At 38.7% G+C, this 17760-nt stretch overlaps 1 protein-coding gene across 2 annotated transcripts in view; it reads right to left on the minus strand.

Moving 5' to 3' along the window:
• The window catches only part of ANO6 (anoctamin 6), a 251097-nt gene that overhangs the window by 141670 nt on the left and 91667 nt on the right, over positions 1–17760 (minus strand). For both annotated transcript variants that reach the window (XM_055394407.2, XM_055394406.2), the window contains one exon: positions 1727–1806. In XM_055394407.2, the coding sequence (XP_055250382.1) occupies positions 1727–1806 (80 nt within the window). The remainder of the gene's footprint in view (positions 1–1726; positions 1807–17760) is intronic.

Consider the following 17760-nt stretch of genomic DNA (forward strand, 5'->3'; position numbering starts at 1 on the left):
GGAGATTTAACCTAAAAATCTCCTTTCAGCGTGGGTATTCTAAGACTCACTGTTAAGACAAGGGTCCCCAAAGGAAGCATAGCCTATGATCCTCGAGTTCAACCCCTGGTCATTCTAGCCTAGTCTCACCAGTCTTCACACTTTGATAAGGGAAAAGTTGTGGGTTAGCATTGAAGGTGGAAGAAGATTATCAGTGTAATTCCCAGTAGACTATAGCAAAGACACTGCTGAGGCATGCCAATTTCAAACATCATTATTACATACTGAAATCTGTTTTATTTTCACATGAGGGATTGGTGTGGATAATGTATGTGTTTACCAAGCATACTGACATCTTACTGCACACAGCTCTTTTTAAAGCTGCACACACGTTGCTTAAAGATTATCAGTAAAAAGCAGTTAAGAAAATAACAAAACAGAAAAGGGCCAGCTCCATGAGTCTGTGCCAGTATCGTACTCAAACATGGAAAAATATACCTGTGTCAATTCTCCTCTGGGGCCATAATAGCAGAAATCGGAAAAACCAAAAACTGCTCTGCTACTTTAAGATGTGGGAATACTGGTGAGCAGTCACAATTTTGCTTCGCTGAAAATCTTACTGAATATAATAGGGAAGTCATTGAATACTATGTCTTTCTATTATATCCAAGTGATTTTCACAGCAGGCAATCTGCTAGTACACCACAGGAGTCCCACACTTTGAAATAAAATGGCACCATGAATAGTTTCATATGCGATCCCTTTTCAGTCCAGAGCCCTGCCTAGTTTCCTTACTCTTGGCTGAATGGTGGGGGTGATCCTTAAAGAATCAATGAGAAGAAGGAAACCACATAATGAGGTGGGGTGGGTTTTTTTTTGTTTTTTTGTCACTATCAATAATAACTATGCTCTGCCAATTACTGGAGAGGTGATTATATATCGTATTTCAAAAATAAATTTGAAAAACAGGTTTTTCCATTGTTAATGTGGTGGACAAATCATTTGCAGCAGGGGGCAAAAAGTAAATCTAGGTGCATCCGGGCATGCTCTCGTCACACATCTGGTGCAATAACATGGTACATGAGTCAGAGAAACACTTCTTCCCATCCCCCTCTTCAAAGAGCCCAATATAAAATCCAGTCAGCAAGGACATTCTGCACCAGGCATCCTATGTGCTTAATTTTCTTTAAACAAGGCATGAATACAATCACAGTAGCATCTAATAAGATTTTTAATTTCTTGAGGGTAGGAACCATGGCTAATTTTTAATGAGTCTAATTTAGTGAGAGCATTTAGTCCCCTTCTTAGCAGAAACAACCAATAGAATAGCCCTACAAACGTATCCATATAGGTTGTGTGACTGAAAACTCCAGGACGAAACATGAATCGGACTGGTCAATGTCCTGGATGTGCTCAGTAAAGATTGGTTTCCAGGGTTATTGACAGCAGAAACTGTAGTAAGGGTGTCAGTGAATAAAGGGGGTAGTTTTAGAAACATGATGCTATTTTACTGCAGAGTTCTCATTAGTGATTACAAGCAGAATGAAGAGCAAGCTTATAGTCCATGATGCCAAGACACTACTTCAGGAACCTGCTCCCCAGAGGATCAGAGCTTTGCACACACATTCCCACCAGCCAGAGCAGCGCCAGACTGAGAGCCACTGAAAGCAAGAACTCAGTTTAAAAAAAACAAACCCTCTTTCTCTAGGTAACTGATACAAATTTAAGATAGAGTAGTAGTACTCACAAACTCCGGGGTTCGGAAGTCCTGCTGACTTTCCAATGATCCAAAACCAGAGACAATTGTCTGTTCAAGGTTTTCCAAGACTGAAAAGAAACAAACGGAAAAATAAATGAGCATGAACTTTCACTGACTCACATACATTTTTTTTTTTCGCTTTTAAGTCAGCAGCATCAGATTAACTACTGTGCCCATGGCACACTTACAAATTGACATTCTTTAATGCTTTCAGGTACCAGGACACTCAAAATCTTCAGCAGCTGTTTCATCTATTGGACAATGCCATGTTTATAGGATATTAGATCTTAAAATGCTCTGGGCTAGATCGACCACGGAAAATCACTGAGCTTCTACATGTAAGGACACGGCAACTAAATGTTATACAATTCTAGTTCAGGAACACTTTAGCCTATTGATGTCCTTTTTTCCTCTACTATGTCTCAGGAAACTGATGTGAAATCATTTTAGGGTAGTAATTTCAAAATCTGCTGAAAAGCACTATCTGATAGAAATATACCAGGAGCCCAACAAAATGTTCTAGTAGCTACATTAAGAAAAATAAATAGGTAAAATTATTTTTAGCAATAAGATTTATTTAACCTGATATACCTAGATTATCATTTCAACGTGTATATTCAATATAAAAATTATTAGTTAAATATTTTACATTTGTGGGTATTTAGTCTTATACTCACAACATCTCAGTGTGAACTAGCCACATTTCAAAACCTCAATAACTTCACAGGATTAGTGGTTACTGCACTGAACAGCACAGTGTTAGAGAGATAAAGAAGCCGAATTCAGACAGTGGGTCATTCTGCAAGACACTAGTCTCCTCTTATAAACAAGTTCCCGATGTGAATAAAAGGGACCGTTCCAGATTAAAACACATGAAGAGAACAAAACAATCATCTGAAGTGTGTGGTTCTGGGCTGGATCCTGCTTTAAACGATCCAGATATGAAAGACTTCCAAACAAAATCAGGAAAATTTGAATATTGATTAAGTGTTGGATTATATTAATATTGGAGAAGGAAATGGCAACCCACTCCAGTGTTCTTGCCTGGAGAATCCCAGGGACGGGTGAGGCCGTCTACGGGGTCACACAGAGTCGGACACGACTGAAGTGACTTAGCAGCAGCAGCAGCATATTAATATCAGTAAGTGTGATATTGCAATTTGGGCCATGTAGTGAAACGTTCTTAGTTAAATAAACTAACATAAATAATCTTAAATACTATTAAGCATTTAAATAATCTGATGTATCAACAGATCCAGCCTTTTCAACAAATCAATGACATGAAATATGTTGCACACAACTGAGTGACTGAACTGACTGAACTGAAGGAGCTTCAAACAGTGTCTGTGACAACCTAGAGGGGTAGAATGAGCTGGGAGGTGAGACAGGGACACATGTGTATCTGTGGCTGATTCACACTGATGTATGGCAAAAGCCAATACGATATTGTGAAGCAGTTATCATTCAATTAAAAATAAATTTAAAAAAAAAGAGCCCTAAGGAACAGAACTCCAGTGTGTGTTTTTTCCCATGCCACCAAACAATTAATTCAGTTCTGACATGATCTACTTGAACGTAGCATCAGATTGCACAGGGTATGTACAGCCTCAAGACTGCCCCTATTTCAGATGCCAACTGGAAGTCCAGGTTGCCACTTGTGCTTCTGACTAACCAGCTATATAAATCAGAGGTTCCCACCACCCTCTCCTCAGGTTCAATTAATTTGTTAAGAGTGGCTCACAAAATTCAGAGACACACTGATTCACACTTACCAGTGTGTTACAAAGGATGTTATAAAGGATAGAGATGCACAGCTAGATGAAGAGGTACAGGGGAAAGGTGTGTGGGGACAGGGGCAGAGCTTCCACACCTTTCCAGGTGCACTGCTCTCCCCACATCTCCACGTGTTCCCCAACCTGAAGCTCTCCAAATCTGGTCTTTTTGGGTTTTTATACGTGTATATATCAAAGTCACTCAGCTGTTTTTGATTCTGTGAAACCACGGACTACACAGTCCATGGAATTCTCCAGGCCAGAATACTGCAGTGGGTAGCCTTTCCCTTCTCCAGGGGATCTTCCCAACACAGGGATGGAACCTTCCCCCACGTTACAGGCAGATTCTTTACCATCTGAGCCACAAGGCAAGCCCAATGGAGGCTTCATTACAGAGGCATGATTGATGATCAGTGGACATTGGCAACTGATTCAACTTGTCCTCTCCCCTACCCAGTGGCCAGGGAGGTGGAACTGAAAATTTCTATCCTCAAATCACTTGGTGGGCTCCCCAGGTAGCCAGCCCCTGCCCGTTTGGTTACCTAGGGGCTATCAGAGCACCTCATTAACATAATAAAAGGCATCTTTATCCCTCTCATCACTTAGGAAATTGCAAGTGTTTTTTAAAAAGGAGCTCCATGGGAATTCCCCAGAGTCTAGTGGTTTGGGTTCCAGGCTCTCATTGCTTCCATCCCTGGTCAGGGAACTAAAATCCCACAAGCCACAAGGTACGGTCAAAAATAAATAAATAAGTCGCCCTTGGGACTTCCCTGGTGGTCCAGTGGTTAAGACACTGTGCTTCTAAAGCAGGGGATGAGGGTTCAATTCCTGCTTAGGGAAATAAGATCCCATATGCTGCACAGCATGACCAAAAAATTAAAAAAAAAAAAAAAGGAGCTCTGGGCCAAGAACCAACGAGGAGTAAATAAATACTTATTACAAACCAGAATATCACAACCACCACTAGCTACATGTGGTACTCAACTGGATCCTAAGTTCAAGAAACTAGCTGTAAAGGTTTCTGTTTATCAAAACTAGGGAGACTGAGCATGGAATAAGCATTCAGTTATGTTAAATTACTTTTAAAGTTAGGAAATGTAGTAACTTTTAATTGTATATTAATTTAAAAAAATCCATTAGAGGATTTTGTGAACAAAAAGGTTAGGTTCTTATAGAACCAGAAAAATTTCCTTCAATGGCCCAAAGGACAGCTGGGTATGTATAGGTGAGGGTCACTAAGAGATCTCTAAATGATTGTTTAACAATCATTTTTTGGCTTTGTTTGACAAAACCAAACTATCAGTCAACAATTCAGCTACTTAGCTTTGGCACTTCACTACCCCAAATCGGAATTTGATTTCAGGTTCACTCAGAATCTTGCCCACTATAATCCTATGAGTTGTAATCCTATGGATTGCAAGAAAATGCCAGTAGAAAAGGACACAAATGATTCTAGCCCTTCACTTTCAGTCTGTATGCGTCCCTCGTTTTGAGGTGGGTCTCTTGTAGACAACATATATGGGGGTTTTGTTTTTGTATCCATTCAGCCAGCCTTTGTCTTTTGGTTGGGGCATTCAACCCATTTACGTTTAAGGTAATTATTGAAAAGTACGATCCCGTAGCCATTTTCTTTATTGCTTTGGGTTCAAGTTTATACACTCTTTCTGTAATTCCTGTCTATAGAAGATCCTTTAGCATTTGTTGGAGAGCTGGTTTGGTGATGCTGAATTCCCTCAGCTTTTGCTTGTCTGTAAAGCTTTTGATTTCTCCTTCATATTTGAATGAGATCCTTGCTGGGTATAGTAATCTGGGCTGTAGGTTATTTTCTTCCATCACTTTAAGTATATCTTGCCACTCTCCCTTCTGGCCTGAAGAGTTTCTGTTGAAAGATCAGCTGTTATCCTTATGGGAATCCCCTTGAGTGTTATTTGCTGCTTTTCCCTTGCTGCTTTTAATATTTGTTCTTTGTGTTTGATCTTTGTTAATTTGATTAATATGTGTCTTGGAGTATTTCGCCTTGGGTTTATCCTGTTGGGGACTCTCTGGATTTCTTGGACTTGGGTGATTATTTCTTTCCCCATTTTAGGGAAGTTTTCAACTATTATCTCCTCAAGTATTCTCTCATGGTCTTTCTTTTTGTCTTCTTCTTCTGGGACTCCTATGATTCGAATGTTGGAGCGTTTAACATTGTCCCAGAGGTCTCTAATATTGTCCTCATTTCTTTTAATTCGTTTTTCTTTTTTCCTCTCTGTTTCATTTATTTCTACAATTCTATCTTCTAGTTCGCTTATCCTGTCTTCTGCCTCTGTTATTCTACTGTTTGTTCCCTCCAGAGTGTTTCTGATCTCATCTATTGCATTATTCATTGTATATTGACTCTTTTTTATTTCTTCTAAGTCCTTATTAAATCTTTCTTCCATCTTCTCAATCCTTTTCTCCAGGTTATTTATCTGTAACTCCATTTTACTTTCAAGATTTTGAATCATTTTCACCATCAAAATTCGAAATTCTTTATCAGGTAGATTCCCTATATCTTCTTCTTTTGTTTGTGTTGGTGGGCAATTATCTTGTTCCTTTACTTGCTGGGTATTTCTCTGCCTCTTCATCTTGCTTATATTGCTTTGCTTGGGGTGTCCTTTCCCTCTTCTTGCAGTTTGTGGAGTTCTCTTTATTATGTAGTTTCTTCGCTGTGTGTGGGGTTGGACAGGTGACTTGTCCGGGTTCCCTGGTTAGGGAAGCATGTGTCAGTGTTCTGGTGGGTGGAGCTGGATTTCTTCTCTTTCCTTTAGAAGACAATGGGCTACTTTTCTGGGAGCCTGATGTCCTCTGCCAGTATTCAGAAGTTGTTTTGTGGACTTTACTCCACGTTCAAATGTTCTTCTGATGAATTTGTGGGGAAGAAAGTGGTCTCGCTGTCTTGTTCCTTCCTCCCCAGAACACTAGATTCTTATATTCCACTTGGTCGTGGAGTATCTCTTCCCAGCTGCTCCAGCAAGGCGCAGCCGCTGCAGCTTACCTTGGACGAGGGGTATCTCCCCAAGGCCGCCCCTCCTGCCTTGAATGTGGATCAGCTCCTCCCGGCCCTCCGGTGCCCAAGCAGCCACCGCCTCCTGGACGTGGTACAGCTCCTCTCGGCCACCGCCCTAACTCTGGGTGCGGGGCAGCTCCTCTCAGCCACGATTCTGCACGTGGTCGGTTGCGCCGGGAGCCGGGCGTCTCTCGCGTCTGCGCCGCCGGGAGCCGGGCGTCTCTCGCGTCTGCGCCGCCGGGAGCCGGGCGTCTCTCGCGTCTGCGCCGCCGGGAGCCGGGCGTCTCTCGCGTCTCAAGAATGACTGCTAGTATTGGAAGATCTCCTTTTCGCCCAGTTTCGAGCCTGCCGGACGCCAGAGATCACCCGAGTCCGCCCGGGCCCGCCGGAAGGAGAGAAGCCCAAATGATTCTAATGCTTCTGAAAAACTGAGTTCATCACAGTGAACCAAAGCAGAAACAAGAAACAGATGAAGGGAGCCAATCAAGGCTTGCAGAGCTGAGACCTGAACCAAAAGTAAGGTACCTGCTCCTGAGAACTCTGGTGAACAACAGCAAGTACTGCACAGTCTGTTACACTCAGGGAACTGGAATAAACCGGTTATTTCAACATCAGAACAAGAGATGTCCAACATAATTACAAGCTTGCAGATCACCTTTAAAAGTTGTCAAAATATATGTTTAGACTAGTGGCTATGAGTCTGGGTTATCAACGGGTGTTTTGAGTTTGGTTTAGAGCAAAAAGAAAAGACCTATCTTTTCACAGAAATAAGGTAGATATTGAATAAGTTATATCTGTGGTACTTATGATTCTTTTTTTTTTTCTGGCAGAACTAGCAAGTCAATGAAACATAATAGTGCAGGTATTTTTTTAAATGATTACCATCAATCTGATGGAATGACTTGATTTTGCATCTTATCAGTATTCCTTTATAAATAGATGCTCAGTTTATCCATTATGTACCTGGGGTCAGCAGATGGGACAGAGCTGCTATCGGTGATTTTTTCTTTTAAATGAAAGGATAAGATTAAGAAAGCACAAATTTTGCCTAAACACAGAGAAGAAAGCAGATGTATTACCCAGATGTTCTATCAAATTAAAGGCATCTATGCAGCTTGACAGGATTTGAGAGAGAAAATATAGAACTATTTATAGTTTCAGTTATTCTGCTGGTAATGGAAACTAATAGATTCACTAGTTAATGTCAATGCAAAGGAGAAACTGTAAATTTAAGTGAATAAAACAGAAATGGCTTTATTGAAATATCATCTAGGTAGAACAAAGCTGCAGCTGTTGCTCTCATGACCTAATATAGTACTGAGAAGCAAATGATTTATGATGCTAATATGATAATTATACTTCCCTACTAAGAGGCTCTGGTTACTGTTTGATATTCTCATTTCTGGTAATCTAACATAGTTGAAAAAGTTCATTTCTCAGCAAAAATAAAATAGCCAAAATCAAGGTGACTCTTTGAGGTCTTTTTATCAAAATAGGTGCAGAATCAGAGGGAAAAAAAATCTAAAAAGGCAAAAATGTTCACTTTGTTTTTTTCTTGATAAAAGTCATTTTAAAATGTAATATTTGGAATGCATTTTTATCATCGTCATAATGCCTCACTTTGTACTACAGAAGTACCTCCTTGAATGGCATCATGATTAGCTCACTTAGTTTTGGCACTTGGAATATAAAAAGCATGTGGGACTCCTACGTTATCAGAGCTGCTGAGAAAACTGGTTCTTCTATGAAAAGTCTTTGCCTTGACATGTCAATAACATTTTGTATGGATGCAAAATTAAAGTTCAATTGGAAATCAGGTTCACCAAACATTCATTGCCTGGTTTATACATATTTTGCACAGGCATTGTCTTCTTAGGCCCTGGGGATACCAAGAAGAACCAAAGTTGTTACCTCTTCTTGAGTAAAGGAATTTGAAGCATGATAAACGCTATTTTTAGGATAGTTAGTTAAGTACTAGGCTAGACAGACTAATGGAGTATTGTAGAACTAAAAAGAAAACACAATATATACAGATATCAACTGATTTATTACTGGCAAAACTCAAATAATTGAGGATTTGGTCAAAAGAAATCCACTATTTAGTCTTCCTAACTTTATGAATCACATAACAATTAGTTTAAAATTAAAAAACAAATTTTTTTTTTAATTTATCAATGCAGTTACTATATTAAGATTAAAGGAATAAAGTCATTGGTGGTACTAGTTGTGACATTCATGAAGGGCCCAATAGAAATGTGTAGAAGTCCACTCACAATAACGGGTTAATAAGAAAACAGTAGAAACCTCAGCAGAAAGTTGCAGTTCACCTGATTACTTGTCCATCAATCAGAAATGGAAATCACTCCAATTGCAAAATGAAGAGAAAACTTCTACAGCAATGATGACTAAGATTACTTAAAATGGGTAATAAAAAGACTCATTATCTACATTTTATAACTTAGATAATCTATCATCCATCAGAAAACACAAAATGACCTCATGAGAACCTCACGCGTAAGACCCAGAGTGCCTGCTAAGCAGTGCCCCAGCAATAAAATTAATCAGAATTAGGCATACACACAGCATCAGTACAGAAGGTCATAGGGTTCAAATGACATATTCTTTATGGTGACTGGTTGTGACTGAAATCATCAGAGGAATAGCAAGTATATGAGAGACAGCAGGGAAAAACAGACCATGGTCTGGTGCAAAGGGCATGAATTTAGGAGACTGACTGGGATGATCTGCAACTTAGCTGCATGATCCTGGGCAATGACTCATTCTCAGTTTATCTGAAACTAGTGATAAAACTACTTACCCTGGTTATCTCACAGGTTGTGCAAAGAACACGAATGACAATGCAAAAGCATGTTGCAAAAAAATAAAACATTATCTAAACATAAATTAAGTTCTTGTACACAGAACCTAATCATATCATGTCATGATATAAAGAAATGTAAACAGAAACGTCCTGGGTATATTATAAAATGTCTGGCACTTCTAAAGGTTTGATCTACATCTTCTTTTTATCCTTATTTTCACAGATGATGAAAAATTGCAGGTTATTAGTTGCCTGAAATCAACCACTAGAAGTGATATAATGGGAACCTAATTCCAAAATTGTACATCTTTTTTAATATACTAATGTCTCCTAAACTGCTCTAAATAATTCCAAGAAGCCCTCTAGTGCTAAATATAAGTTGATAAGAAATTAAATTAGCACTGTGAGTATAAGTCAGAGAAGTTTCTTGAAAAGCAAATAATGAAAAAAATGCAGTGAAATTTATTGATATAGCATTCACAATTAGAAGAATTAACAGAAAAGTTCCACAAAATAAACAAATACAATATTCTGACAAGGAATTAAAGATATTCACGTGCCAAGGATGGAGCTAAGCGATATGAATACAAATATCAGGATGAAGATGGCATAGAAACTCTCCTCAGGAATCCCATGATTTAGTGAATGTACTATTAAAGAAATGTTAAAAGAATGGCCCATATCACCTTAGGATATGAAGATATGTTCACATATTCAGATTGGGTAGATTGTCTAGTGATCTGCCAGGTAGTCCTATACCTGAAACTCTCTTTGCCCACTGGACTACAAGTCTATGAAAACTGGATATTGGCACATATCTAATGTTTGACCTGAATACCAACACCCACTAGCCACTATTATTAAAGCAACCACACCCTTGGACCACCATTTCCTGTCACTCCATAATATCCAGATATAATGCAGGCTTGCCCAGTGTCCATCCCCACACCACCTAAGGCTAAGCCGACACCCAACGTCTAATATCATCCCTATGGTATCATACTTGGTCTCCAGGTTCCAGCGTCTCTTCCGCTGGCCTCAGTTTTACAGGATCTACTGAATTTTGATGACAGGTAAGTGAAAATCTCTTTTCCCTATTACCAGAAGCTGTAATATTACAAATTATAGGCCTCAAAATATTAACTGTAATTCTAAAATGGGGCCAAAGAGTCATGATCAATGAAAAGAAAGTTAATAATGAAATATAAAACACAAAGGAGAATTTCTTTCCAGGCTAAGATGGCTGTGTTCTACTACCCAGGGCAGTGGGCTTGATTCATAAAACCTCTACGCAATATAACCCTGTGGCTTCAGGCACATCCATCAACCCATCAACCTTAAGTCTCAGTTTCCTCACCATTAAAATGCAGATTATAATACCTACAGGCTTCTCTGGTGGCTCAGATAGTTAAGAATCTGCCTTCAGTACAGGAGACCCAGGTTCTATCCCTGAGTTGTGAAGATCCCTGGAGAATGGAATGGCTACCTACTCTAGTATTCTTGCCTGGAGAATTCCACGGACAGAGGAGCCTAGCAGGCTACAGTACATGGGGTCGCAAATAGTTGGACATGACTAAGTGACTAACATTTTCACTTTCTATAATACCTACATCAGAAAGCAAAAAATAAACTGATACATATATAAAAGTGACTTGAAGACTGTTAAATATTAATACTATGTAACTACTTTTTTTAAACTTCATTCTTTAGTAAACTTTGTCATCCTTTACCTTGTTAGGCACCCATTTTTCCTTCTGACTTTTTAGGTTGATTATCCCTACTAATCATTCTCTTTTATAATATAATAAAAGTTTAAACATAGAAAAAGATAACACTAATTCAGTAAGTATTTTTGAATGACCTCAAAGTCTTAAACACTGTTGGTTATTGCTTTCAATGAAAAGAAATGTGAATCAGGAAATGTTTCCTCACTTTCCTGAATCTGGATGGATCAGTCTCTGACCACAGCTTTTACTGGCATATAAACTCAATGACCATACTATTTAAATGAAAAAAACTGTGGCATTCTCCTCTAATCATTCCTGGAATGCAAATTCCAAATTGAATTTCATGGCTTCATTTTGAGTTCTGTTTTTCCCATCCTCAAAAAGATAAAAGTGTGCACCCCCACCTCTCAGATAATTTTGAAAGTGGAAAAAAAATAGCTAAAGTGAGAAGGAAACAAAAAAAAAACACTCATGGATATGTCAAGTTTGTCAGAGCAAGACCTTTTTTTTTTGGAGTCATGACTCAGACCTGGTACTATTAATACCTACCCATCAAATAATTTAGAAAATTAATAAATACACTCCCTACATTATGGTAAAAACTGCCTTGTTTCAGAGTTCCCCCTGTTGTATCTGCCTTCTTGATTAATGTATTAGCATCCCAAACCAGAGTTGGGCCGTTTTTTACTTTTCTTTTCCCCATTTTTGATATTTGGTCAGTCATCAAGTTTTATCCTTTTTATATTCAACCTTATCCTAAGTACACTGGGTCTAGAATGCACTTCTGCTCAATTCCATTTTACCCTTTGTTTAAATTTTTATTTCATTGTCACCATTTATGTTAAGGCTAAATTAGTTGTCTCAACCTCATGGTCTTACAGCACTTTGCAGGTCTCAGTTCAGTTCAGTCACTCAGTCGTGTCCAACTCAGCGACCCCCTGGACTCCAGCACGCCAGGCTTTGCTGTCCATCATCATATTCCGGAGCTTGCTCAAACTCCATCGAGTCAGTGATGCCATCCAACCATCTCATCCTCTGTTGTTCCCTCCTCCTCCCGCCTTCATTCTTTCCCAGCATCAGGGTCTTTGCAAATGAGTCAGCTCTTCACAGCACGTGGCCAAAGTATTGGAGTTTCAGCTTCAGCATTGATCCTTACAATGAATATTCAGGACTGATTTCCTTTAGGATGGACTGGTTGGATCTCCTTGCAGTCCAAGGGACTCTCAAGAGTCTTCTCTAACACCACAGTTCAAAAGCATCAATTCTTCAGCACTCAGCTATCTTTATAGTCCAACTCTCACATCATTAAATGACTACTGGAAAAACCATAGCTTTGACTAGACAGACCTTTGTTGGCAAAGTAATGTCTCTGCTTCTTAATATACTGTCTGCTGCTGCTGCTGCTGCTGCTAAGTCACTTCAGTCGTGTCCAACTCTAATATACTATCTAGGTTGGTCATAACTTTTCTACCAAGGAGCAAGCGTCTTTTAATTTCATGGCTGTAGTCACCATCTGCAGTGATTTTGAAGCCCAAGAAAATAAAGTCTGTCACTGTTTCCCCATCTATTTGCCATGAAGTGATGGGACCAGATGCCATGATCTTTGGTTTTCGAATGTTGAGTTTTAAGTCAACTTTTTCACTCTTCTCTTTCACTTTCATCAAGAGGCTCTTTAGTTCTTCTTCACTTTCTGCCATAAGTGTGGTGTCATCTGTGTATATGAGGTTATTGATATTTCTCCCGGCAATCTTGATTCCAGCTTGTGCTTCATCCAGTCCAGCATTTCTCATAATGTTCTCTGCATATAACTTAAATAAGCAGGGTGACATATACAGTCTTGACGTACTCCTTTCCCGATTTGGAACTAGTCTGTTGTTCAACATCCAGTTCTAACTGTTGCTTCTTGACCTGCATACAGATTTCTCAGAAGGCAGGTCAGGTCAGGTGGTCTGGTATTCCCATCTCCTTAAGAATTTTCTACAATTTGTTGTGATACACACAGTCAAAGGCTTTGGCGTAATCAATAAAGCAGAAGTAGATATTTTTTCTGGAATTCTCTTGCTATTTTGATGATCCAAGGGATGTTGGCAATTTGATATCTGGTTCCTCTGACTTTTCTAGATCCAGCTTAAACATCTGGAATTTCATGATTCATGAACTGTTGAAGCCTGGCTTGGAGAATTTTGAGCATTACTTTACTATTGTGTGAGATGAGTGCAATCGTGTGGTAGTTTGAGCATTGCCTTTCTTTGGGATTGGAATGAAAACTGACCTTTTCCAGTCCTGTGGCCATAGCTGAGTTTTGCAAATTTTCTGGCATATTGAGTGCAACACTTTCACAGCATCTTCTTTTAGGATTTGAAATAGCTCAACTGGAATTCCATCACCTCCACTGGCTTTGTTAGTAGTGATGCTTCCTACGGCCCACCTGACTTCATGTTCCAGGATATCTGGCTCTAGGTGAGTGATCACACCATTGTGGTTATCTGGGTCATGAAGATTTTTTTTGTATAGTTTTCTGTGTAGTCTTGCCACCTCTTCTTAATACCTTCTGCTTCCGTTAGGTCCATACCATTTCTGTCCTTTATTTGCCTATCTTTGCATGAAATGTTCCCTTGGTAACAAAATCACTAAACTTTGCAGGTCTAGTATTAATAAAACCCATTGTGTTGCTATGGAATCAAAAACTGAATTACTATATTACTAGCTATTAATATTTAAATACAGTATTTTTCAGTTGGTTTCATTAAAGTATAGAAAACAGATATAAAAATGAGTGATTGTTTTAAATAAATTAATTTGCAGCTTATACTGAACAGAATCTCAATCACATAGTAATGTGTGTGCATGCTAAGTCACTTCAGTCGTGTCCGACTCTTTGTGACCCCATGGACTGTAGCCCTCCAGGCTCCTATGTCCATGGAATTCCCCAAACAAGAACACTGCAGTAGGTTGCCATGCCTACTTTCTCACAAATTGGCTACCTCCAAGAAGAGAAAATCTGGGTGAAAGAGAGAGAGAGAGAAAAGCTATCTATCTCATCACACTGTATGATCATGACTTGATTTTGTTCTCCACTTGGTCTATGAGGTCTTAGAGAGCAAGCCACTGTCTTAAGCTACTTTATTTCCTCAGAACCTGGAACAACACTTAGCATATTAAGGATGCTCCACAAATGAACAAATGACGGAACGAATTATAAGTGTTTTGTCAGTCTAGAAAAGTTACTAGCACTCAGTTCCTCAAAATGAACTTAATTATCTATATAATAATAAAGATATTTTATATTTCCAGAAATATATCCACATACAAAACAGGCCAATAGGAGAATGTCCCTTCAAGACAGCAGTCTTCTAGTGTTTGGACAATGTTCATAAAAAGGAGAGACTCTGCCTCTCCTCCACCCTGCCCACTGATCCACCAAAGTATCAGCCAGAAACTTTTCCTACCTTCAGCACAGAAGACACCATGAAGAAGGAAATGGACAATTCGGTGAGTCCCTTGGGCATCTCATCCTCCCAGCCCTACCCCAAGTGGCAACTCTAAGGAATCCTCCATCCACAAATAACAATACTAATCCTGAGAAGAGCTCCAGGAAATACAATTTCTCCGTCTTGTTACATTCCCAGTGATGCTTAGTGTTGTTTTAGTTCCCCTCAATAGCCTTTCCCTATTCCCACAAGCCTCTCCCAATAAGTCAGCTCCAAAGATATTCCTGGAAGTTAAACATGTCTCTTTTTGAACTCACATTATTCATTCTCACATCCCAACCAGATGAGCTAATGCTTTTCTAGGAAAGCCCAATATATATCACAAACCTATCAGATTCTAATTGAGTTTATTGGTTTCTTCATCATCTAAAAAAGTTTTATTGTAGTAACATATATATATCACAAAAATTGCCATATAAATCATTCTTAAGTGTACAATTTGGTGGCATTAATTATGTTCACAATGTTGTGCAATCATAACCACTGTTTCCAAAACTTTTTCTTTTTTTAAAATCACCCAAGAGACTCTGGGAACCATTAAGCAACAACTCCACATTTCCTCCTTCCTCTAGTTCACAGAAACCTCTAATCTACTTTGTCTCTCTGAATTTGCCTATTCTAGATGTTTCATATAAATGGAATCAAGATATTTGTCCTTTTGTTTACTTAGCATAATCATGTCAAGGTTCATCTATGCTGCATTGTGTATCAAAACTTCTTTCTGTTTTTGGTCGAATAATATTCCATCGTAGGTATACACTGCATTTTGTTTATCCATTCATCTGTTGATGAACACTTGAGTTGTTTCCACCTTTCAGCTATCATGAATAATACTGCAATGAAACAATAGTGTATACATATTTGTTTAGGTCTCCTGTTTTCAATTCTTCTGTGTATATACCTAGTAGTGGAATTACTGAGTCATGCAATAATTTTATTTTTACCTTTCCAAGGAACCACCAAATTGTTTTCTGCAGTGGCTGTACCATTTTGCCTTCGCATCAGCAATGCAGGAGGGTGTCAACTACCCCATATCCTTGTCAATACTTGTAATTTTCTATTTTTTAAAAATCAGCCATTCCAGCATATGTGAAATGATGTCGTGATTTTGACTTGCAGTTCCCTAATGACAAATGATGCTAAGCATCGTTTCATGCACAACTGACCATTTGAAGATCTTTTTTGGAGAAAGATCTACTCAAGTCCTTTGCTCATTTTTTACTTGGATTGTTTGTCTTTTTGTAAAACTGTAAGAGTTTTTTATGTATTCTGGATATTAAAGGCTTATCAGATTATATTATTTCCAAATGTTTTTCCCACCATTAATTTTTTAATTTTCTTGATAATATCCTCTGTTGCACTGAAGTTTTCATTTTGAAAAATCCAATTTACCTATTTTGCTGTTGTTGTCCATACTCTTGGTGTTCTATCTAAGAATCCACTGCCAAATCCAAGGTCATAAAGGTTTACCTCTATCTTCTCCTAACAGTTTTATTGTTTTGGCTTTTATATTTAAGTTTTTGATCCACTTTGAGTTAACATTTATATGTGATGTGAGGTTGGCATTCTTCTGGCATATGGAATCCAGTTATCACAAAAACATTTGTTAAAAAAAAAAGACTCTTTTTTTCCACATTGAGTGTACTTGACACCATTTTCAAAAATCAATTGGTCATTCCTGGGCAATTTTGTAACTCAATTCTATGCTGTTGGTCTATACGTTTATCCATACACACGAATCTCACTGTTTTGATTATTGTAGTAGCTCTCCAGTAAGTTATGAAATCAATAAGTGTGAGTCCTCCAATTTTATTCTTCTTTTTCAAAATCATTTTGGCTATTCGGGTCCCCTTGCAATTCCACATGAATATGAGTCAGCTTTTTTATTTCTGCATCCTTTATCATTTTAACAAACGTATTTTTAAAAATTTGGATTTAATAACATGAACAACTGCTGCTGCTGCTAAGTCACTTCAGTCGTGTCCGACTCTGTGCGACCCCATAGACGGAAGCCCACCAGGCTCCCCCGTCCCTGGGATACTCCAGGCAAGAACACTGGAGTGGGTTGCCATTTCCTTCTCCAATGTGTGAAAGTGAAAAGTGAAAGTTAAGTCGCTCAGTCGTGTCTGACCCTTAGCGACCCCACGGACTGCAGCCATAAAATTGAACTAATTTTTATTTAATTTTACCAATTTGGTATTATTTTTTAAAACTCTGGCTAAGATGGTTGATGCTCTGTAAAGAACAAGTGGTATCAATTATGGAAATATGTTCCAACAACATCTTGGAAAGCTATCACTATCACTCCACAGTCCAACTGCTTCAAGTCTCTTAAGACCCACAGGGTTCCCAATGGAACGCCACCCTGAGTTTGCAGTTGGCTATGGTTCAGCTGAAACTTGGTTCTAGTCATTGATCTGTCAGTTCCCAGATTACAGTTCCCAGAAACATGCCCTGAGGATGAAAGAAGATACCACACATACATTTCCATTGTCTTTAAATTCAAAGCACATGTGAGTCATAACTCTACGCTTAACCTACCACAGTAGGCCTGATTTTAAAATCAGTTTTTAAAGCCTAGGAGAGATGAGAACATAGAAATACAAGGGAAAAAAAAATCCACTATAAATCCACATTCCCTTATCTAAAACTTTTGATGCCAAAGTTCAGAATTTTTCAGAATTCAGAAAGAAAATAACTCTCTCTGTATATATTGTATATTACTATGCAACCTCAGTGGGGCCTGGGACAGCATCTCTCACTCAACCAAGACCATGTTTTGCAGCCAAAAATGTGAACACTCTAATGCGATGAGTCAAAAGCATAAGTAGTCTCATGTTGGCTGTGGTCAGGTTTTTTCATCAGATCTGACAGGTTTTGTAACATGAATTACCAGAAAAATTTTTTTCTAGCACTTTTTGGATTTTTGAATTGTGAGTTAAGATTTATGCAAGTTTAACTACTAAGAGTATATTTAGAACACAATAACAGAAAAGCTCTATTACAGAAGCTTGTCAGATACACACAGAGCAAAAAACCTGCAACTACCTTAGAATGAAAGACTAAGGAAAGATTCCTAGCCTTTCATCACTTCTCAACGCCTCACAAGCTGGCGGTGGTAGTGGTTTAGTCGCTAGAAGTTGTGCTCAACTTTCTGCGACCCCATGGACTGTAGCCTGCCAG

This window comes from Moschus berezovskii, chromosome 6 (assembly GCF_049115385.1).
Source record: "Moschus berezovskii isolate FMDL1 chromosome 6, NW_MosBer_1.0, whole genome shotgun sequence".
NCBI classification, from domain to species: Eukaryota; Metazoa; Chordata; class Mammalia; order Artiodactyla; family Moschidae; genus Moschus; species Moschus berezovskii.